Source organism: Oryx dammah, unplaced genomic scaffold (genome assembly GCF_014754425.2).
Source record: "Oryx dammah isolate SB20612 unplaced genomic scaffold, SCBI_Odam_1.1 HiC_scaffold_17, whole genome shotgun sequence".
Taxonomy (NCBI): Eukaryota; Metazoa; Chordata; class Mammalia; order Artiodactyla; family Bovidae; genus Oryx; species Oryx dammah.
Window position 1 is genome coordinate 40,587,272 of NW_024070201.1, and position 24,722 is coordinate 40,611,993.

Genomic DNA, 24,722 nt, shown 5'->3' on the forward strand with positions numbered 1-24,722 from the left:
TATTGTGATCCACACAGTCAAAGGCTTTGGCATAGTCAAGAAAGCAGAAATACATGTTTTTCTGGTATTCTCTTGCTTTTTTGATGATCCAGCGGATGTTGGCAATTTGATCTCTGGTTCCTCTGCCTTTTCTAAATCCAGCTTGAACATCAGGAAGTTTCATGGTTCACGTTTTGCCAAAGCCTGGCTTGGAGAATTTTGAGCATTACTTTACTAGCATGTGAGATGAGTGCAATTGTGTGGTAGTTTGAGCATTCTTTGGCATTGCCTTTCTTTGGGATTGGAATGAAAACTCACCTTTTCCAGTCCTGTGGCCATTGCTGAGTTTTCCAAATGTGCTGGCATATTGAGTGCAGCACTTTCACAGCATTATCTTTCAGGATTTGAAATAGCTCAACTGGAATTCCATCACCTCCACTAGCTTTGTTCGTAGTGATGCTTTCTAAGGCCCACTTGACTTCACATTCCAGGGCCTCAGTGAGATGACCTAAATGACCAGGACTCCGGGGTTGCTCATCCTCTAGGAGGCCAGCTTCCTTACTTAGGGCAGCAAGTGAGCAAAAGCAGAAAAAGCTGCAAGGCCTCTGAAGGTCTAGGCCTGGAATTTTCACAGGGACCCTCTGGCTGCATTCTGTTGTCCCAGGGTTAGCTGAGATTCAGTGTGCAAAGTGGCCACCAGGATGAGAATTCAGAGAGGTGGGATTCATTGCACATCAGTTCAGTTCAGTTCAGTTCAGTTCCTCAGTTGTGTCCAACTCTTTACGACCCCATGAACCACAGCATGCCAAGCCTCCCTGTCCATCACCAACTCCTGGAGTTCACCCAAACACATGTCCATCGAGTCAGTGATGCCATCCAACCATCTCATCCTCTGTCATCCCCTTCTCCTCCTGCCCTCAATCTTTCCCAGCATCAGGGTCTTTTCCAATGAGTCAGCTCTTCGCATCAGGTGACCAAAATGTTAGAGTTTCAGCTTCAACATCAGTCCTTCCAATGAATATTCGGGACTGATTTCCTTTAGGATGGACTGGTTGGATCTCCTTGCAGTCCAAGGGACTCTCCAGAGTCTTCTCCAACACCACAGTTCAAAAGCATCAATTATTCGGTGCTCAGCCTTCTTTATAGTCCAACTCTCACACCCATACATGACCACTGGGAAAACCATAGCCTTGACTAGACAGACCTTTGTTGGCAAAGTAATGTCTCTGTTTTTTAATATACTGTCTAGGTTGGTCATAGCTTTCCTTCCAAGGAGTAAGCGTCTTTTAATTTCATGGCTGCAATCACCATCTGCAGTGATTTTGGAGCCCAGAAAAATAAAGTCAGCCACTGTTTACACTATTTCCCCATCTATTTGCCATGAAGCGATGAGACCAGATGCCATGATCTTAATTTTCTGAATTTGAGCTTTAAGCCAACTTTTTCACTCTCCTCTTTCACCTTCATGGCACATCACTTGGTGGCAATGACCCACAGCCCTGTCTGAGCAACACCTCAGTAACAGTGGTCCCCACAGGCAGTGTCCTCACCCGAGAGTGGGGAGGGAGACCAGGGATCTATCCTCCGTGGGGGCAGGGAGAAGGGTCTTTTGGTGCTAGCCCAGTCTCTTTCCAAGTTGTGTGCACTCTCCACTTAATGACCACCAACGAAAGTCCAAACATCAGGCTTTATGAGCTCTATGTAAGATCTATGAAGATCCTTTTTGGATCCATGAAGAGTGGACCTTTGAAACAATGAAACAGTATGTATTTTAAGAGGCCTCCTGGCAACCATGCTTGAAGACCTTGTAAGCGTGTAAGGGGTACACTGACCCATGCCACCGTACCAATGACTTCCTGCCCTTACTGAGACAGCCGCATCCCCAGGCCTCCCCAGTCAGTGGGAGAGCGCAAGGTCATTTTCTTATTGGCTAGAGTGAGCTGCACAGCATGTTGGTGTGACCCAAAAGTCAGCTGAATTTTCTCTGGGCCGAATGAGAATGCCTGACAGCCCCCACTGAGGCTAGCCCCAGACAAGGGTCACACTGTTTGAAAGGATGAGTTGAACAACAACAAAAGCCACATGCTCATCACTTTTGCAGAAGCTGGAAAGCTGGTTGAGCTAGATAACAAAGCATTGGATAACAGAATCAAGGGGAAAAAACATTCTGACTTCAGAGAAGTGCTGTAAATCTTTGAAAAGATTGAAATAAAGGGGTGTAAATGAAAGATCCTTGTTTTAACTCGGAGCACTGGAGTACACACACAAACACACACACACACACACAAGCATACACATGTCCATCCACTCACACCTGCATCCATGAAGAGATGGGATGGAGGAGGCCTGACTCAGCAGCATCACATGAAGAGAATCTAAGTATGTTTCTAGTAAGGTCAATTTGTATCAAAAGTAGGCAGAGTTAATGTGACTTTAAGCTATTATGATATTAATGAGTACATGAATTCTAGATTCAGGGAGGTGATTTGTTCCCTCTAGTCTATACAGCTCAGTTTGCTCTAGGAAAAAATAGGCCAGTTTCTAGCTTTGTAATTTAAAAGCGTTAGAGAAAAACTTACATTTTTAGGAGAAATTCACCATGATAAAAGAACTTGAACTTACAAGAGATGAGGAAATACAAGGAGGAATTAAATACATTTGACCTAGAGAAATTCGCAGCAAGGACTTAAGGATGGTCTTCAGCTCTAAAAGGTTGCCATGTGGAAGAGGGACTTGATCTGCCCTCAATGGTCCCCAAATGAGTGGAAGGTTGAGGAACTGTGGCATTTCAAGAGTAAAAGAAAAAAAATCTAATACCTGGAATAGATTGTATAGGGTTTTCTGACATTGCACAGGCTGGATAATCACTCATCTGGATCCACAGAGGGGATTCAAACCTTCAATGGGTAATTGGTTCAAAATGAAATTCCAAGTCTTAACTCTGAGGTCTTGGGATTCCCAGGAACTTGACCAAGGTCACAGAGCAAGGGAGTGGTTGTCTAGCACCAAAAGCCTGCCTCCCTGTCGGCTTCTTTGCCTCAGATTCAGTTTTCTCATCTCCTTAGTGGTAACTCAGGCAGTGGTGCAAAAAGCAGCCCAGGGGCCACGTCTTACGCAGCCTTTTGTTTGGCCAGCATCATGTGGTAAAAGACTTGAAACCAATACCTGCTACCGATTCCAGCAGTAGCCACCGTGCTCTGTTGTCTTTCCTGGGCCTGCAGCCACAGCTCACATCTGTGTCTCCTATTTGGCTCCCGTGGCCTTGCTGCTTGCAGACCTCGGAGCTGGGGGCAGGCCAGAACAGAAAGAAGTGGTCCTGGACCAGAGCATGTGAAGAGGGCTTTGTCAGCCAGAGATGGATCCCTTGATTTGCAGGGACAGTCAGCTCCCCCAGCTTTCGTAACTCCCACTATGATGGAAACTGTGAACAGGAAAGAAAGTGCTATGCACTTTTCACAAGTGTCACTCCCGTTTAATCCTCATAACAACCATATCTGTTCCCTGGGGCTGCAGAGTACAAAGCACCCCAGACTGGGTGACGACATAAATGCATTGTCTCACTGTCCTGGAGGCTAGAAGTCCAAAATCAAGGTGCTCCCTCTGAAGATGGGAGGGATCTGTCCCAGGGCTCCTCCCCAGCTTCTGGTACCCTCAGATGTTCCTTGGATGCTAGATGGCCATCTCTGCATCTCTCTACTCTGCCTTCCTTCTGTGTAGTCTGTCTCTGTATCTAAATTTCCCCCCTTTATTAATATAAGGAAACTAATCCTATTGAATTAGGACCTAATGACCTATCTTAACTTGGTTAAATCTGTAAAGATTCTATTTCCAAATAAGGTTGTGCTCTGAAGTCTGGGGTCAGACCAAAGCCTTTGGGGAGAAACAATTCAATCCATAATAGTCTGCCCTCAAATCCTCAGCCCCTCGTGCATGTCCTTCCTATGTGCAAATTGCATTCACTCTATCTAAACATCCCCATGGACATCAAGCAGTGGTTTAATAACAGGTCACCAGCCTAATTCCATGGCAAATAGAATTAAAATGCTATGCTGCTGGCTCCAAGTGCTGTCCTCTTTCTACCACCCTAGGCTCCTGCCAGGAGCTGCACCTCCCATGTGCCAGGTGCTGTGCCAACTGCCTCCTGCCCTTTCCTCACTCCTAGTGGGCTGCCTGTCTGGCAAGACCCAAGATTGGACACCAAGGGACACGCGGGGCTCAGCCCACCTGGGTCTGTCCCAGAGCCTGGGCATGGGCAGGCTGGGAAGATGGGAGGAGGGGCAGTTGGAAATCAAGTCCTGGGGAAGTGCAGTGGTTGGAAGTGGGTGAACGCGGCCCACTTAGGCCACTGTCTGGAGGAGGGAGGTGTCATAGTGTGTTTCCTGAGCTGCTATGGAAAACACGATGAACGTGCTGCCCTGTTCTGCTGCTGCAGGGTCATATGTGGTTATGAAGATGCAGGGGAATTGGATGTTTAGCCAGGCCCAGGGACACCCAGCAACAAATCGAAGCCAGCCACTTACACAGCTCTTGGTCATCCACTTCCTGGAAAGATGGAGTTCCAGGCAAGGAGTGGGTCTCGAGCTATGATCTTTGCACATGGAGCTTTCTCTAGGGATTAGGGAGGACTGATGGAGAACACTGGGGAAGAAGGAAGACCCTGAACAGATGAGAAAGAATGGGGCTTCTGAGGTCATTAGACCTGTCTTGAACTGAACTCCCACTCATAATTTCAGGGTGTTGGACAAACTGATCAAACTTCAGAGCTGAATTTTCCCAAGGGCCTGTTGTGAAGATTAAATGCACCATGTGTGTGAAGCAGGTGACCCTCTTCATGTTGCTGGGCACAGTAAATACTGTTTTCACTTCCGTTTTTCTCCTCAAAGCTGAGCTGTGTTGGCCATCCTGGGGAATGCCAAGGAAGACCTGGGGAGGGGACTGGCCCCTCCTGCCTCTCTCTGGGGGTCAGCTCACCCTGGAAGGGTGAACGTCTTCATCATGCTAACAGTGCATTTTCTCCCTCACAGAGGAGCTGAAGGAGAAGCTGACAGAGTACGTGGACAAGGTGAACGGCCAGAAGCCAGGCTTCATCAAGGTCGTGCGGCACAGCAAGCAGGAAGGCCTCATCCGCTCCAGGGTCAGCGGCTGGAGGGCCGCCACTGCCCCTGTAGTGGCGCTCTTTGATGCCCACGTGGAGTTCAATGTGGGCTGGTAAGTGCCCATTGGGAGCTGAGGATGATGAGTCCCAGTGTGGTCCAGGGTCAAAGCCCACTGGGATCTCAGTCATGATGGGGGAAAGGAGTCAGCATCTGGGTGTACAGGCAGCCAGAACACTGGGCTGGCCCTTCAGAGTGGGAGAGAGTCAGGGATCAATAGGTCAAAACACAGTGTCTCAAGGGTTGGTGGCATAAGGGCCGATGTGGTCCTCTAGGAGTCATGATGGGGGAGAAGAGTAAATGCCTGGGGCAGAGTGAGAGTTCCAGCCCAACTAAGGACCAGGCTGCAACCACTGGGAAAGAGGAGCTGGACCAGACATGAATTGAAGCCCAGCCCACAGACAGGGCCAAGACCAAGAGAGCAAAGGAAGCTAAGCACCCTGGGCTCCCTCCAGATTCCAGATCAGAGGGAGCAGAAAATCTCAGATTCATTCCACTGGTAAAACTAGGTCTTAGAGCACCTTTCTTTTCCCTGGCCAGGGCTGCTCAGGTGCTAGGTGGGCAAGGCCTCAGTGGCTTCAGGCAAGCAGAGACAAGGCACCTGTGCTGACATCCCTGCAGGCCTCAGGGCATGCCATGTGGTCCACTGGGGGTGGCTCTGCAGAGAGCCTGGGGGTGGGGGGCCCGGGTGCTGGGGATGGCCTCTTAGCCACTATGCCTGATAGCATTGGTGTCTGCTGTCCCTCTTGAACTCTGAGCACCACCCTCTGCCTCCCCAGCGTAGAGTGAGGAGGGTCCTTTGGCAGGAGGGAACAGCAGGCATGTACACAGCATACTTTGACATAACAGGTCTGAATTAAGGCTGCAACACAGTCATTTTTCATAGCTGAAGTCCCTGCTTGCCATTTGTGACTGTTTAAAAAGCATTTTCATTGGATTTATGACCAGGAGAAGAGAGGGACACTTACTATTTCAAGCAGATTTGAATAAACAATTATGCAACAAATGCATTATTAATGAGAAGCTTATCATTCCTGTCTGCAAACATTTTGCTCGCCTGGTACCCACAGGGGCTCTGGGCTCTGTGGAAGCATGACCCCCCTCACCTCTCCTTGGGCGGTGGGGATGGGTGGGGTGGGGGTGGCATGCCTGGAAGGACTGAAGAAGCACCACACAATGGGTGGAGACAGGTTTGTTCTCACCTCCGTGTGTCTGCCGTCCTCATCTGCTTTTTCCTCCTGGGAGACACACTGAATTTTAGCAAAATCAAAGCCCAAGTTGAAAGCTTTCCATGGAACCTCAGAACTGTTTCTCTCTTCTTTCCTGAGTCTTGATTTCTTTTTTTTTTTCTAATGGAATAAAGGAAACCAAACAGACATCATGATCTAAGGTACTAAGAATCTGTCCGCTCAGCCTGGTTCACGCTGAATGAGGAGTCAAGCCTTGTGTAACCCAGCAGTATGGGGGTGGGAGGCAGAGCAGCTCTCCCCTGGAGGAGAGAGCCAGGAGTCCCTTCCTCCTTCTGCTGGGGAAGGAACTACTGAAGGTGCCAATCTCCCTCCCCCTCCTCCCTGCCTAGGGCTGAACCCGTACTTACCCGCATTAAGGAGAACCGGAAACGGATCATCTCCCCATCCTTCGACAACATCAAGTACGACAACTTTGAGATAGAAGAGTACCCGCTGGCGGCCCAGGGCTTTGACTGGGAGCTGTGGTGCCGCTACCTCAACCCCCCCAAGGCCTGGTGGAAGCTGGAGAACTCCACAGCCCCGATAAGGTAATGTATTCTTAGCTGGGGAGTCTCCCTGTGTTGACTTCCAGACAAGGGCTCCCCGCCCAGCCTGACCCTCATTCACCAAACTCCAGCCCCATTATGGGGCAAGATGGGGTGGTGGAGAGAAATTACAAGTGACCTTCAGTCACAGCTTACAGCCTCCATGATCCCTTTTTTAAATTTTATTTATTTTTAATTGGAGTATAATTGCTTTACAATATTGTATTTGTTTCTGCCATATATCAACATGAATCACCCATAGGTATACATACTGATGATCCCTTTTTAAAAAGCTGTGGCATCCAGAACCCATTCAAAGGCTCAAAGTTACTCATTTCAACACATCGCTGTGGGACACCTGCTGGGTGTCAACTACTGTGCTGTCTGCTGGGAATCTGTAGTGATCACCACTCAACTCCTGCCCTCAAAAGCCTAGAATATAGGGAAGACAGACAAAATAATTGGAATAACCAATTATTCCCGCTGATGGGAAGTGTGGGGGTGGGGATCCTTTATAGAGAGTGTAATATCCACACTTGTTTTCACGGGAAAGTAGGAGATTGCAAGCTTGGAGCAAGGACACTCCTGTGAATTCACAGGAGCAGAGTGAGTTCATGAACACAGAGGAGGTTAGGAGGGTCTGGGAGGAAGGAGAACAGGGAGGCGGCAGCCCCAGGCAGTGAGGCTGGCGCACCCCATGGCACTTGTATGCCTGGCTGATGTTTGAGCTTACCCTGCAGCACTCAGTCAAAAGCGGCTCCAAACTGCCATGCTAAGATCCCGAACTCTGTCTTTGCTGCTGCCTTCAGAGACACTCTACATAGGGCACCTCTAGCGATGAAGCAGGTGACTTCCACCTCGGGTTCTTTGCTTGCTCCTTGAAGCATTGAAGCATTCCTGGAGAAGGAAATGGCAACCCACTCCAGTATTCTTGCCTGGAGAATCCCATGGAAAGAGGAGCTTGGTGGGCTACAGTCCACGGGTCACAAAGAGTTGGACACCACTGAGCGACTTCACTTTCACTTAGAGACACTCAAGTGACTCCTCTATGTGGCCTTTTTCTTATGGGTCAGGACTCCTGGAAAAGCCAGCCATACCAGCCTTTATTTCTACCTGGTTAATCACTGACCAGGTATCTGTATGGTCCCTGCAAAGCCCTGCCCATTAAATACACAGATGGCATCAGAAGGTGGCCTAGGGGACAGTTCCTGGAATAAAAGAGGAGATTAGAAACTGGTGTTGCTTTGTATTACGTGAGGGAGAAAGATTATGAAAAATATAATTGAAAATGGGTGATTATTATCTGGGATTGCATTTTTCCTTGCCAGAAGAAAAAAACCATATTCATATTTAAAACAAGATGGAAGAGAACGCCACCTGTCTTCCTGCGTTGTCAGGCCTGTGCCACACTTCTGTGTTATTATTAATAAATGTTTGCTGAGAGGTCACTGTGTGCCAAAGGCCTCTTACACATGTGGTCTCATCTGCTCTTTGTCATAGCCTGGGGACAGCTCACTGTGTCATTCCCCTTTTACAAGATAAGGAAAGAAAGACTGACAGAGGGGAATGGCCCTGCCAAAGGCTCCAACCAGTGAAGACAGGATCCAAACCCAGATCAGCCAGAGTCCACGCCTAACTATCATCCTCCCAGGCACGCACTGTTGAGCTCAGAACTGGTGTGGCTGAATTCTACCCCCAGGTCTGTTGACTGCTACTGGTGGGAAGTAGACCATCACACATCAAGCGTTCTTGCTGAAGTCTGCACTGGTACTAGCTGCTTCTGCTCCCCTCATCTCTAAATGTGTCAGCCTGGACTTAATCATTAAACCTGCATTCTAGGTTCTTGACAAAGAGTATCATCTGAACCTCAGATATTTCATCACCTAATCTGTATCAAAAACTTAACTGAAGCAAGAAGGAAGAGGGAGGGATAAACTGAAAGATTGGGACTGACATATACACACTACTATATATAAAATAGATAATTGTAAGAACCTGTGTATAGCACAGGGAGGGCTTCCCAAGTGGCGCTAGTGGTAAAGAACCCACATGACAATCCAGGACACCTAAGAGACGCTGGTTCAATCCCTGGGTGGGGAAGATCCCTTGGAGGAGGGCCTGGCAGTCATCTCCAGTATTCTTGCCTGGAGAGTACCATGGACAAAGGAGCCTGGCAGGCTACAGTCTATGGGGTCACAAAAAATCGGACAAGACTGAAGTGACTGAGCATGCGTGTATACATAGCACAGGGAACTCCATTCAGTACTCTGTAATGACCTGTATGGTAATAGAATCTAAAAAACAGTGGATATATAAATATATATAACTGACTGACTTTGCCGTATAAGAGAAACTAATGCAACATTGTGTATCAACTATACTCCAATACAAAAATTAACTAAAAATTTTTAACTTTATATTAATGGAAGAAATTATATTAATGAAAGACTTTGAAAGAACATTCTTGGTTTTATACTCCATAGGAAGATGAAGATGCCTCACAGCAAGCTGTGGGTTATACACATGTATCTTGCCCACCTTGGCTCCTATTTCCTCAGAGCTCTACTTTAATGCTTTGCCCACACATGATGTAAGCTCTAAACAGAGCCCAGAGAGATCTTCTATTGAACTCTAAAGGGATGGCTTTGAGACTGGTGTTCACTACGTCCCAAAGTGACCTCTTTAAGAGGACTGACATGAGAAATTTCTTTGAAACTGAAAGCTTTCTATTCCTGGGAAATCAGTATAACATTTCCACGTGGGAACTCCGAATCTTATTTCTAAGGCCTGTGTGTTTCTCTGTGGCCACCAGGAAGTTTAGGGTCAACTTTGTGGGTCTACTCTAAGATCCAGGAAGGAAGACTCATGCATTCTAACTGACCCCTAATTTGGGGTGAAATTTTAGCTTTTCAGACATTTATCTTTTTTAATAATGTATTTTACTTTTTCTTATAAACTATTTCTAACCCTTTGGGGAATAAGGCAAGATATAAATCAATAACACTTTCAGGCTGAGTGGGTCCACTTAATACCCTAGCCAGTTAATAAGTAATAGACTGAGGATGCCTGTGCTCTTCCAAGAGAAACTATTTTAGATTCTGTTCTTTCTTTGACTTGGCCTGGCCATGAGGGGAAGGCTCCCTCCTTTGTATCCTGGAATGCCCTGCCCTGCTCAGCACTTCAGTAACATCAAGGAAAATGCTGATGTTAACTCTGCAGGGTCGATGTTTTAAAATCACTGTGCACTTAGAGAGGGGATTTTCTGGGCTTCTTCAGTGTGCAAGTGCATCTTTTAAAAATGATCTTTTGAGTTCCAATTATGTCTCAGAGGTTTTCAAGTGCTTTATATTGTTTAATTTAATCCTTGTGAGGTTATAGTTGATTCTATTTGATAGATATGGAATCAGAGGCTCAGGGAGGCTAGGGAACTTCTTTCAGAGATGCAGAGCCAGAATGGGTGTGCATTCCACTAGCAGTCACCTCTAAAGGCAGGTCAAGCACCCCCCACCAGAACTCAGCCTAAAGGAGCAATGCATTGGGTTGTATTGACTGCCCTGCACGCCTTCATGTGGAAACTGAGTCCTTTCAAATAAAAGACTGCAATTTGAGAAGGGGATGACAGAGGATGAGATGGTTGGATGGCATCACCAACTCAATGGACATGAGTTTGAGTAAACTCCAGGAGTTGGTGATGGACAGGGAGGCCAGGCATGGGATCACTCCATGGGATCACAAAGAGTTGGACACGACTGAGCAAATGAACTGACTGAATTTGAAAGCAGGAGGGGCAGGGACCCCAAAGCACCAGTCTATACCCAGGCAGTCTCCTGCATCAGCCTTCTCCAAAGAAATGCCCTGCAAAATAGCTGTTTCTCCACCTTGATGAGTTTCCAATTTCAAAGATGAGTCCATTTGCATTTGAGTGACAGTTTTCTCATCACCGAGTAGTCTTCATTTCTCCTTTTCTTTCTCTTCCCATCCAGTTCCTCAGCCACCAGCTGATAAGATGCTGCACAGGGGCTAGAATTGGTAGCAGTGTGCAGTGGAACAATTTAATGTTATTTGTGTAAGATGATGCTCTCAGCAGAGAAGCAGCCCACTCGATCTCTCGCTGATTCACCTAATGTAAATCTCCTCGTGACAGTCTGTGCTGGGTGTCTGCACACAGCCATGAGCCCCGCAATCACGCTTACTAGGAAAGGCCTTTCAGTTCCTGGCCCCACCAGCTATTGGCGCGTTGCTCCAGCCTAAGACCCCTGCTGAATTCCAACCCAGAGCAGCCACCTACGCCCTACCTATTGGCTATCTCCCCCTGGTGACCCAGAGGCACCTTAAGATCAGTTTTCCCAGCATGGAATCCCTCTTCCTTCTAAAACCAGCTTCTTCTCTATCCACCTATCAATGGCCCTCACCCCATCATCACCCAAGCAGAAGGCCAGCTGGCATCCAGATTCCTCCCTCTCACCTTCAAAGCTCATCTGCCTCAAATTTCTGCTGATTTTACTTCAATATATGTCTTTAAACAATCCCTATCTCCATTCCTGGTACTCCAGCCCAGGTCTTCATCACTGCTCACCTGGATATAACAGTAAGCTTCCCAGCCGGATTCCTCGATTTCTACCCAATCTCCTCCAATCGATCACCCCACGGCTGGAGAGTATTCTTTTTACAAACACAGATCTGCTTATTACCACTGTCTGCTTAAAATTCTTCGTTGACATTCCTTTATCCACAGGTAAAATCCAAATGATTTACTATGCTATCCAAAGCCCCAGCTCATCTCTCTAAAGGGACCAAGGTGAAGAATGGGAAAGTTGTATGTAAAGTTGTCCTGCAGGGGTCAGGACAGCTAGAGATACAGACATGCAGCTGAGACTGGCAGACTGAGCATTGCTTCTCTGGTTGGCACACAGGCAAGCACCACCAAAAATGATGCCTGAGCACAGGACAGGAGCTGTCTGCCTCTGTCCTGATGGAAGAGGCTCCCTGGAGTAGCTGGTGAGGGTGGACCTGGGGGGGCCACTCAGAGAATGAGGCTCACACCAGTTTTGGCAGCAAAGGAAGGGAGAAGGCCAGACCCTCCTGGCAGGAAGGCAGCAATGCACTTCCTGCTCTGTTGACCCCCATGAGACGGCCCCTCTGCTAACTGCCCTCCATCTCTCCATGCCCTGCAGGAGCCCTGCCCTCATTGGCTGCTTCATTGTGGACCGGCAGTACTTCCAGGAGATCGGCCTGCTGGACGAAGGCATGGAGGTCTACGGAGGTGAAAATGTCGAGCTCGGGATCAGGGTGAGCAGAGTTTCTCACCAGAAAGGCTTCGCTCAGCTCCCCAGTGGGTGAATGAGTCCAGGGGGTGCAGAAATTTGGCTCAGGGTTGACGGTGGTGGACTGATACTGAACGTCCAGTCCCTAACCTTGGTCCATGCATATGTGATCAGGGCTGCTAGGGATGGGATAGAGACACAGGTTGGGACCTATAGAATTTTCAGGAAGAAAAGACCATCAGAAACTGTTTTGGCTGGGGTGGGGACATGAGAGAGTTGAGCTCCCAAATCAAGGAAATAAACCTCTGTGTTGAAACCAAATGCAGGTTTCACAGGGAGTGAGCAAAAGGGAGCTCCAGGAACAGGGAGGTGAACAAGAGGGACCCTCAGAGTCGCTTCCCTTCACTGTCACCTCCCCTCAGAGTTTCTCTGTTATTTTCCATCTCCTCCACAGTGGCCCATAGAACCTTCTTAAAGACTTTGTCAAGAGAGTGCCACAGAGGAATAAACTCATGGAGTATAAACAGCAAAGCACAGCCAGGCTCACGCTATGCAGGTTCCTGACCCCCCACATGGTGGTCAGACCCTCAGGCATGTACATGCCTCACATCACTCTCCAGAGATATCCACCATCCTGCCCCAAAGTACAGGCCCTTTGCAGCTATCAGTGTGTGGTGTGAGTCCACACTAGGCACCATTTATTCTCTCATCATATGGGAACGTCTCCAAGGCACTGACCCCCTTCTCTGGGCCTATGAAAAGGTAACTCCAAAAGGAAGCCTTCCCCATGACTGAGAGACACATTCGACCCCTTGGCAGTTGACAGCAGTATGATCAGGGATGCAAGGAAGGACCTCACCCTGTAAAGGGAAGACCACCTCTCTGTCCAGGAAAAAGCGACATGTAAGCTGGGCTTGCCCCCACTGTGGTCCCCACTGTCCTCTCCACGGGGATCTTTAAGCAGCCTGGCACACATGCAGTACAGGCTTGCCAGTCCCTGGACACCCCTCATTCCTGCTATGTTCATGGCAGTCATCCGAGCTATTCCCCCTCACTGCCAACCCTCCATGCAGGCCACCTAGCATCTGCCTGGTTCCCACCAATGACCCCCCTCTTGCCCCTTTGACCTCAGTGTCTGTATCTGGCCATCTCCTGTTTCCACTCTCCAGTTTCCACTCAAGGACTCCAGCTTAGGTAACCCTCCTTAGCCATCCCCACTACCCACGGGGCGGTCAACTGACGCTGGACAGCCCCTGCCCTTTCCTGACCGGAGACTGGGCATCTCTAATGAGCATCTCACAATAATTACAATGGCCTGGCAGGCTGCCTGGGCCTGGCTTGTCACCCAGGCTTAATGCTAGGGCTTTTAAGTTCTGGAGGCTGGAGCAGCTTGTCTGAAGCCGAGCTTAGAGAACACTTCCAGACACCTGTATTCACTGAAACCCAAAGAAATTGCTTTGGAGGCAGTCAAGATACATGGGTTCGTTGGGGGAGCTAATGTATTCATAGAGGACAGAGCCTGCATAATCGCCCTCATTCCTCTGCTTTCCCTACACCGGTCATTTATTCACCATTTGCGTCCTCACCATCTCATTTCCGCACACTCCTGGATAAATGCTTGCCCCCAAACATAATATTTTTCACTAGAAGCTGCTGCTGGGAATTGGCTGAGCGGGCAGAACCGCCTCTAGTCACTTAGGCTTTCTGGGTAAAAATGTCCGGGAATGGAGAAAGGAATTAGATTTGTGAACTCTGCCTCCAACATACATGTGAGTCAATCACAGAGTGGTGGGAGATTTCTGGCTTTTCCTTGCCTAGATTATTAATATAAAGCTGTTCTGGAGTGTGGGCCTGGGTGAGCCTTTCAATACTTGTTTAAAATTTGGGGGTTTTGTGCTGGGGGTATAAATTACAATACAAAATGTTGCCTGGCTTTTTTTTTTTTTTTTCCTGTCTATTCCCTCCTGTTTGACAGAAGTGAAGTGCCATGGAGTTGAAGGAAAGATGGTTTTTAAAGCGGGTACCGAGCAACTTGTTGGCTGGCAGAGCTGAGGAGAGAGCTAGTTAATTTGAATTAACTTGGGTTCAATCCTTGGTCATAGAACTAGGATCTCACATGCCGTGTGGTTAAAAAAAAAAAGAGTTGGGACATTGCTTTCCTCCCTTCACTTATTCAGAGGCAACTTATTCAAAGTCCTTACCCATCTGGCACACAGAAACAGAGTCGTTTGCACAAATATTCAGTACCTGCTCTGGCACTTTACTTACATCATCCATCTACAAAGCACCCTAAAAAGTAGCTGTTATCATAGTACCCCCTTTTTCAGTTGAGGAAGTTGTGAAATCAAGAGCTTACATAATATGTTCTCAAAGTCATATGACTTATAAGAGGCAGAGAAAAGATTCACCCTTGGGTCTTTATGATTCAAAAGCCCAGCTAGATATACCACAGGGATCTAGAAATAAATGTTCTTTGTGCATTCCCCAAAGAGTATTACAGTGTCCATGCAGTAATTTTCTTCTACTTTACACAATCTTGTCTACAGAGTCCTCATTGACAAACTCATTCTTATTTTGCACTCAATTCTAATAAGCCTTGTTTTCCCCAATTTCTAAGTCTACGACTCAGTGGGAAAAAAAGAAGGGAACTGCTGTGGGCAAGCAGAATGAAAAGAGTGAGAAATAAGAGCTGACATTGAATAGAAGACAGAAAGATTATACCGATGATAGCTATAAAATAATAGAATATATAAGAAAGAATTCAGGAGCTGGCAAGGAATTAAAAAGTGGCTAGGAACTGTTATGGGTTGAATTGAATCTCCTTTAAAACATGTTGAAATTCTAACCCTCTGTACCTGTGAATATGATCATATTTGGAAATAGGACCTTCACAGATGTAATCAGGTTAAGATGAGGTCATACTGGGTCAGGGTGGGCCTTAATCCAATATGACTGGTGTCCTCATAAAAGAAGGAGACTTTGGACGCAGACACAGAGGGAAGATGACCATATGAAGATGGAGACAGAGATTGGAGTTATGATGCCACAAGCCACTGAATACTGCGGCTACCAGAAGCTAGACGAGGAAAGGAAAGATCCTCCTAGAGCTTTAGGGAGGGCATTGCCTACCAATACTTGATTTCAGACTTCTAGCCTTCAGAACTGTGAGAGAGTACATTTCAGTAGTTTTAGATAATTCAGTTGCCATGCTTTGTTATAACAACCCAAGGAAATCAATACAAACACCAAAACCTAAGTGAAAGTAGGAACCAGAGAAAGCCTGAGTCCATTATATCTGAAGAACCAGGTAACCTGAAGCTTATGATATCCCAGTTTCATGGAGTATACAGAGGACCAGACACAAAGACTAAGGCTTAAGCTGGAGGAGGGCATGGCAACCCGCTCCAGTATTCTTTCCTGGAAAATCCCCATGGACAGAGGTACCTGGCAGGCTACAGTCCATGGGGTCGCGAAGAGTCAGACACGACTGAACGACAAAGCACAAAGTGCAAGGCTTAACCAACATGAAGAGACTAATAAAAAACCCCTACCCCTTACCTCCCATAAAGCAGGGGTTGCAAAGGCCAATTATCTGAATAAAAAGATGGACCAGAACTACTCCCACCCACATTTTCATTATCAGAGTGAAGATTGCCTGTCTCAATCTTGGGCCAGGAAGAAAAGAAAAATTCTCCTCTGTGAGCCCCTCCTTTGGGCCTATCATCTAAAATAAAATACTTCAGGTTCAGAGAATCTCAAGAGGAAAATTTAGCTTAAAGTTGTTGGAAGTTTTTAGGCATCTGCAAAAGTGTATACAAATCCTTCCTGAGAAAGACCCAGGCCAAAAAGTTTCTCCTAGCTAGAGTTCCAAGGAATGTGATTTCAAATTGTTTTCTTTTTTTTTTTTTAATCATAAAGCAGACAATGGAAAAAGAACCAAGAGCAAATGCCAGCAAAAGCATTGGACAGCCAAATTTGATCTCCAAAGTCTTCAAGCACTGAATCTATCAGATATAGGATATAAGTTGTATATTTAATAACTTTTAAAAGAGATTTAAATATGAGTATGAAGCAGGAGACTATAAAAAGACCAGTCATATTCGGATAAAAATAGAATTTCAAACATGACTAACATAAAAATGGAGATTAAAAGCTTAGTGGATAGATTAAACAGCTGGATGGATATTAAAGGAAAAACTAAGTAAACTGGGAAATAGTGCTGAAGAAATTATTCAAAATCACCCGGGAAGACAAAGAAAAAAATATGAAAGAAAGAGGTTGAGAGACATGTAGAAATGAGAAGGAGGGTCTAATATCTTAGAATTCCAAATGGTGATGATAGAAAGAGGATTAAGCAGAAGCAATATTTGAATAGAAATGACTGAAAATGTTCCTGTACTGCTGAAAGACACCAATCCTGTCCAAAGTAAAATAAATACAAAAATATTCACATTTAGACATATCATGGAACCATAGAAAAGCAAAGATGACGAGAAGACTTTACAGCAGTCAGAAAAGATAGATTACCTAAAATTTTATAATAATTAGAATAACAACAGACGTTCCAGTGGCAATAGTGGAATCCAGAAGACCATGAAATAACATCTTCTATATTGTTGAGAGAAAAACCAACTGTTAAATGTACATTCAATTTTTAAAAAATCCTTCATAAACTAGGGTAAAAGGAAGCTATTTTCTGACACAAAATTGAGTTTGCTACTGACAGATCCTAACTAAAAAATTTTTTAAGGATATACCTCAGATACAAGGAAGATGAGCTCAGCAGGAATTCTGAAATAAAAGAATAATAATTAGCTCATATATGAGTAAGTATAAATATATGAGTAAATATAAAGAAATATTCATGGTAAATAACACTTTAGTAATGTGTTATAGAGTTATTAACACTTCAGTAATGTATTGTGGGATTATTAAAACAAAATTACAATGCATGATGAAAATTGCAAATAAGTTGAGAGGGAGTGATTATAAATAAAATGTCTATAATGTTTGTGAAGATGGAGAAGATCCAGTTGACTTTAAATTCTGATAAAATAATCTGTTAAGAAGAGGTGGCAAGAATACACGGAAGAACTGTACAAAAAAGATCTTCACGACCCAGATAATCATGATGATGTGATCACTAATCTAGAGCCAGACATCTTGGAATGTGAAGTCAAGTGGGCCTTAGAAAGCATCACTACGAACAAAGCTAGTGGAGGTGATGGAATTCCAGTTGAGCTGTTTCAAATCATGACAGATGATGCTGTGAGTGCTACACTCAATATGCCAGCAAATTTGGAAAACTCAGCAGTGGCCACAGGACTGGAAAAGGTGAGTTTTCATTCCAATCCCAAAGAAAGGCAATGCCAAAGAATGCTCAAACTACCACACAATTGCACTCATCTCACATGCTAGTAAAGTAATGCTCAAAATTCTCCAAGCCAGGCTTCAGCAATACGTGAACTGTGAACTCCCTGATGTTCAAGCTGGTTTTCAAAAAGGCAGAGGAACCAGAGATCAAATTGCCAACATCCGCTGGATCATGGAAAAAGCAAGAGAGTTCCAGAAAAACATGTATTTCTGCTTTATTGACTATGCCAAAGCCTTTGACTGTGTGGATCACAAGAAACTGTGGAAAATTCTGAAAGAGATGGGAATACCAGACCACCTAACCTGCCTCTTGAGAAATCTGTATGCAGGTCAGGAAGCAACAGTTAGAACTGGACATAGAACAACAGACTGGTTCCAAATAGGAAAAGGAGTACATCAAGGCTGTATATTGTCACCCTGCTTATTTAACTTATATGCAGAGTACATCATGATAAACGGTGGACTGGAAGAAACACAAGCTGGAATCAAGATTGCCGGGAGAAATATCAATAACCTCAGATATGCAGATGACACCACCCTTATGGCAGAAAGTGAAGAGGAGCTAAAAAGCCTCTTGATGAAAGTGAAAGAGGAGAGCAAAAAAGTTGGCTTAAAGCTCAACCTTCAGAAAACAAAGATCATGGCATCCGGTCCCATCACTTCATGGGAAATAGATGGGGAAACAGTGGAAACAGTGTCAGACTTTATTTTGGGGGGCTCCAAAATCACTGCAGATGGTGATTGCAGCCATGAAATTAAAAGATGCTTACTCCTTGGAAGAAAAGTTATGACCAACCTAGGTAGCATATTCAAAAGCAGAGACATTACTTTGCCGACTAAGGTCCAGCTAGTCAAGGCTATGGTTTTTCCTGTGGTCATGTATGTGTGTGAGAGTTGGACTGTGAAGAAGGCTGAGTGCCGAAGAATTGATGCTTTTGAACTGTGGTGTTGGAGAAGACTCTTGAGAGTCCCTTGGACTGCAAGGAGATCCAACCAGTCCATTCTGAAGGAGATCAACCCTGGGATTTGTTTGGAAGGAATGATGCTGAAGCTGAAACTCCACTACTTTGGCCACCTCATGCAAAGAGTTGACTCATTGGAAAAGACTCTGATGCTGGGAGGGATTGAGCGCAGGAGGAGAAGGGGATGACCGAGGATGAGATGGCTGGATGGCATCATGGACTCGATGGACGTGAGTCTGAGTGAACTCCGGGATATGGTGATGGACAGGGAGGCCTGGCGTGCTGCGATTCATGGGGTCGCAAAGAGTTGGACACGCCTGAGCGACTGAACTGAACTGAACTGAACCTGTTAAAATTCCTAGAGAAGCCATGAATATCATAGATATAGAAAGTCTAACTTCTAAAAAAGTAGAGGGAAAAAAACAAGATATGAAAATGGTAAGAAAGAGAAACAAGACAGGTAATTCAAGAAGAAAATATATGAAACGGTAGAAATAATCCAAATATATCAGTAAATGTAGTAAATGTGCATGGGCCAAATCAAGATTAACATTTGAAGACTGGATTTTAGAAATTATCTGTAGTCTGTTTATAAGCCTGAAATATGATAATACAGTTAAGTTAAAATGTAAACAGATGGAGAACGTCATGGCAGGTAAATACTAATCAATCAAAAGAAAGTTGTAGTTAAATTAATGTTTAAAAAATACTATTACACCATGCTTTAGGATAAATAAGGTAGATTTCTATAAGATGAAAGTATGTTAAGTTTATCAGGGATATATGAAAATTGTAAGTTTCTATGAACCCTAATGGCACAGCTTTAATTTATATAACATGAAACGGATAGAATTTAAGGGAGACATCAACAGCACCACTAATGTAGTTGAGGATTTTAATAAATTTTCCCAGTAATTGATAGACCAACATAATTGATAGTTTAAATCAAATGGGCATATGTGCAACACTGCATCTAACAACCACAAAATTCAACAGTTCCAAGGGAGTAACATTATATAAATACATTCTCTGATCTCAATGGAATTAAATTAAAAATCTATACCTAAAAAGTATAGGAAGAAGCCATATTTTTAGAAATTGTGAAACATTTCTGAATAGCATAGGTCAAAGGAGAAATATACTAGTAATTTTAAAATATTTTGAACTGCTGCTGCTGCTGCTGCTGCTAAGTCGCTTCAGTCGTGTCTGACTCTATGCGACCCCATAGACGACAGCCCACCAGGCTCCTCTGTCCCTGGGATTCTCCAGGCAAGAACACTGGAGTGGGTTGCCATTCCCTTCTCCAATGCATGCATGCATGCTAAGTCGCTTCAGTCATGTCCGGCTCTGTGTGACTCTATGGACAGCAGCCCATCAGGCTCCTCTGTCCATGGAATTCTCTAGGCAAGAATGCTGGAGTGGGTTCCCATTTCCTTCTCCTATTTTGAACTGAATATAGCAATATAACAAATAGATTGAATACTGCATATTACATTATGTGAAATGCAACCAAAATAGCACTTAAAAAAACTGTAAATCAAAACAGTATGGTAGTGGCATAAAATCAGACACATAAATCAAAGGAAAAGAATAGAGATCCCAGAAATAAGCCCATTCATATATGCTCAATTAATTTGCAACAAATGAACCAGGAATATACAACAGAGAAAAGATGGTGTCTTCACTAAATGGTATTGGGAAAACTGGACAGCCACAGGCAAAATCACAAAACTGGACCATTATCTAATGTAATAGAAAAATGTAACCATACACAAAAATTAACTCAAAATGGATTAAAGACCTGAACATAAGACCTGAAACGATAAAACTCCTAGAAGAAAATATAGGCAGTAAATTCCTTGATATCTGTGTTTTCAAAGCTGTTTCCCTATAATTATCCTATTTAATGTACCTAGCAATCAAGTGCTATAGGCAAGCCAGATATTACTATCCTAACGGTGTTACTTCACAGGAAATAGATGGGGAAACAGTGGAAACAGTGTCAGACTTTATTTTGGGGGGCTCCAAAATCACTGCAGATGGTGATTGCAGCTATGAAATTAAATGACACTTACTCCTTGGAAGAAAAGTTATGACCAACCTAGATAGCATATTCAAAAGCAGAGATATTACTTTGCCAACAAAGGTCTGTCTAGTCAAGGCTGTGGTTTTTCTAGTAGTCATGTATGGATGTGAGAGTTGGACTGTGAAGAAAGCTGAGCGCCAAAGAATTGATGCTTTTGAACTGTGGTGTTGGAGAAGACTCTTGAGAGTCCCTTGGACTGCAAGGAGATCCAATCACTCCATCCTAAAGGAGATCAGTCCTGGGTGTTCATTGGAAGGACTGATGCTGAAGCTGAAACTCCAATACTTTGGCCACCTCATGCAAAGAGTTGACTCATTGGAAAAGACCCTGATGCTGGGAGGGATTGGGGGCAGGAGGAAAAGGGGATGACAGAGGATGAGATGGCTGGATGGCATCACCGACTCGATGAACATGAGTTTGGGTGAACTCCGGGAGTTGGTGATGGACAGGGAGGCCTGGCGTGCTGCGATTCATGGGGTCGCAAAGACTTGGACACAACTGAGCAACTGAACTGAACTGAACTGAATAGCATTATACAATTAAAAATGTTTATATTGGCCAAAAAATATTAATTCATTCTTGTGGTTTATTATCTCATTATTATAATCATCATTTTAACAATAAAGATAACAAGAAATCAATTTAAGTACTTTGTAAACTATAAAGTGCTCTATATAAAACATAATCATATCTATTATTATTATACATGCAGATATATCTATGTTCCATAAATATACAACCATACATTTCATATAGTGCTTTATTTTTTTAAGCACACTTTAATTTGTATAGAGTATAATAGTCCTGCTATAAGCCAGTCCCATTGCTTGGGTCTTGGCGACAGTCACCAAAATTCAAAGTACTGCATGAGCTCATACAGTTGTCTAAACCTAGGTTATAGGCACATGCTTCCAGGGGTCAGGGACAGTTCCCATATGCCCCCTTTCAAGTTCCATGGGTCCAAGTATTATACATGATGTTGTCTCTCATGCTGCTGCTGCTGCTGCTAAGTCACTTCAGTCGTGTCCAACTCTGTGCCACCCCATAGACGGCAGCCCACCAGGCTCCCCCATCCCTGGGATTCTCCAGGCAAGAACACTGGAGTGGGTTGCCATTTCCCTCTCCAGTGCATGAAAGTGAAAAGTGAAAGTGAAATCACCCAGTTGTGTCTGACTCAGCGACCCCATGGACTGCAGCCCACCTGGCTCCTCCATACATGGGATTTTCCAGGCAAGAGTACTGGAGTGGGGTGCCATCTCCTTCTCCATATAGGAAGGGAATTTGGAACCTAGGTTCAAATGTCCTCTAAAAACGTGTCTAGGATACTGTACTCTATATTCTAAGTATCTTATCATAAATGGAATTTTTTAAAAAAGCTTCTTTATTATGGGCAATTTCAAACATATCCCCAAATAGAGAGAATGGTATAATAAATCCCCTTCCATCCATCACCCAATATCAACATTGTCAACTCATGGATAATTTGGTTTTAATCTCTATTCATACCCAATCCTTCCTAACTCTGGCTTTTTGAAGCAAATCCCAGATATTATATCATCAAAAAATATTTCAATATGCATCTAAAATAGATAAGAACTTTTTGAGAGAAACATGATCACAATACTATTTCAGTCCTAAAAGTGTTGAACAGAATTCCCTAATACCATCAATTATCCAGTCAGTGTTTACATCTCCGCCAATTCTCTCAGCAGGTTTTACTTTGTTTTACAGTTTGCTTGAATCAAGATCCAGTTGATTAATGTCTTATAAGTCTCTATTAATCCACTGGATTTCTTTCTCCATTTCTTTTTTCTCCCTGTAATTTATTTTTAAAAAGACCAGGTTATTTGTCCTTTGGAGACTCCCACAGTCTAGGTTTTTCTGATTGCATTTTCCTGATGTCATCTAACACTCCTGTTCTGTATATTTCTTCTAAATTGCTAGTTAGACCTGGAGGTGTAGGTGCAGTTTTGTAGCAAGAATACTTCAAAGGCAATATGTGCCTGCTTTCATCACTGGGTACGTAATGTCTTGCTGTCTCCCCGTTTGTGATGTTAGCAGTTACTGCTGATTAGTGCCTAGATCAAGTAATTCATTAAGGGTTAGAAAATGGTGATATTTTAATTTTATTTTTCCTTCTTTGTTTATTAGCTGGAATAACTTTCATAAAGAGACATTTATAGTCATCCATTCTTTGGTTGCCTGGAAATACAACACAGTTCATTAGGAAAAGTCAGAATAAGTAATTCTATTACAGTTTGCAAAATAATGAGTTGATTCTCTACCATCTTTTAGAGGGAGCCAATTATGTTTTTGAGTACTGTTATGAACTTACAGTTTTAAATATATTTGATGTGTTTCAATTCATTGTATATAATGCCCTAATTGATTTGCAGTTTTTTCACCTTTGGCCACTGGGAGCCTGTTGACATTCCTTCCTCAGGAAAGAGTCCTTTGGCCTCTTTAACAACTTCTCTGGCATCAGAAATGTTCCATCTGTACATTTCTTGCTCCAGACCTGTAATCAGCCATTTCTTCTAAGGAGCTCGGCTTTCTTTTAGTGAGAAGTGGTATTTAAAAATCACAGTCTGGGTCTGGGCACTACAGGCATTCACTGCTACTGAGTTGGTCCGTGTTTCTGGGTCTTTTCAGTGGTTAGAGCTAGCTATATTCTTTTTGTTTAAAGAAAACACTTTCAATGTTCATGATGATCTCTTTGAATCAAGTTTAGTACAGGCTTTGTGTGTGGGTGTGTGTGTGGGTGTGGGTGTGGGTGTGGCTGCCGGGGTTTTCATTTCTGCATGAGGGCTTTCTCTTGCTGCAGAGAGCAGGGGCCTGCTCTACAGCTGCGGTGAGCGGGCTTCTCACTGCGGTGGCTGCTTTTGTCGCAGAGCACAGGCTCTAGGGCGCCGGCTTCAGTAGCTCTGGCACACAGGCTTAGTTGCCTCACGGCATGTGGGGTCTTCCCAGGCCTGGGATTGAACCTGCGTCCCTTGCACTGACAGGCAGATTCTTAACCACTGGACCACCAGGGAAACCCACTACAGGATTTTTACTTAATTTAATCAATCTTACATCTCTGTTTCCCTTCTCTGACGCCAAAAATTCTGGTTCTTAATGACATCAACATAATTACTTATTTGTTTTATTCCTCAGCATGAATACAACTGTCTCTGAACACTATCACCAATGATATGATTACTAGAAACAATTTAAGTTTCCTTTCTTGCATTTCTTTCTGCTTTTAGGTTATATTCCGCTGGAGATGTACAGTCAAATCACTGTGATCTAAACTAGAATAGTTCCTCTCTGTGCATTATTCTACCAACCAAATAAACAGGTTCATTATTTCTTTTATTTTGCTTTTGATTTTTAGGAATTGCTTTTTTATATTTAATTCTTACAGCTATGTAAATAGTTACATAATTCCAAGATCAAATCTAGAAAAGAAAGTGTATTCAGAAAAATCTATTTGCTATTACTGTCCTTTTTATCCTGTTTCTTTAGTACCTCTCACATAAACACCTTATTTGTTTTATTTTACCCTTTTAAAAAATGGAAATATGCATATATTCACATCTCTTTTTCTTAGATAAATAGAAGCATGGAAGTTTCCTTTCACTGCTGTGATTTTTTTCACTATATAAATTTTTTTCCATGCAGGCACATTTCATAGTTCATTCTGGTGCTTGGTGCTGTAATGAATCATCTCATGCATACAATTTTTAATATTTTTCTGGATTATTGTTTGAATAGTTTCCTAAAAGGGAAATTGGGGGAGAAAAAGGCAAATACATGTGTAATTTTGCTAGACATCAAATATCCTTCTAGAGTAGTCTTTTTCCCACCAGGAATGGTGAAGCTGCCTGTTTCCTCACCGTCAATCAACAAAGTATGTTGTGAAATATTTGGAGTTTTGCCAATCTGACAGATGAGAAATGGCTTTCAGAGTAGTTTCAATTTGCGTTTCTCTTATTAAGAAGTAGGTTGAGAAGCTTTTCACATGATTAAGGCCATTAGCATGTCTTTTTTCCATGAGCTTTTCTTATCTTTGGCCCATTTTCCTGTAGGATTGTCAATCTTTATTTTTAGAACCTCTTTACACATTAGGGATGGTAATACTTTTCCCAT

At 43.9% G+C, this 24,722-nt stretch overlaps 1 protein-coding gene across 3 annotated transcripts in view; it reads left to right on the forward strand.

Moving 5' to 3' along the window:
• The window catches only part of GALNT18 (polypeptide N-acetylgalactosaminyltransferase 18), a 362,854-nt gene that overhangs the window by 248,444 nt on the left and 89,688 nt on the right, over positions 1-24,722 (forward strand). For all 3 annotated transcript variants that reach the window (XM_040258372.1, XM_040258375.1, XM_040258374.1), the window contains exons 4-6: positions 5,004-5,187; positions 6,712-6,909; positions 12,081-12,195. In XM_040258372.1, coding sequence (XP_040114306.1) covers positions 5,004-5,187; positions 6,712-6,909; positions 12,081-12,195 — 497 coding nt within the window. The remainder of the gene's footprint in view (positions 1-5,003; positions 5,188-6,711; positions 6,910-12,080; positions 12,196-24,722) is intronic.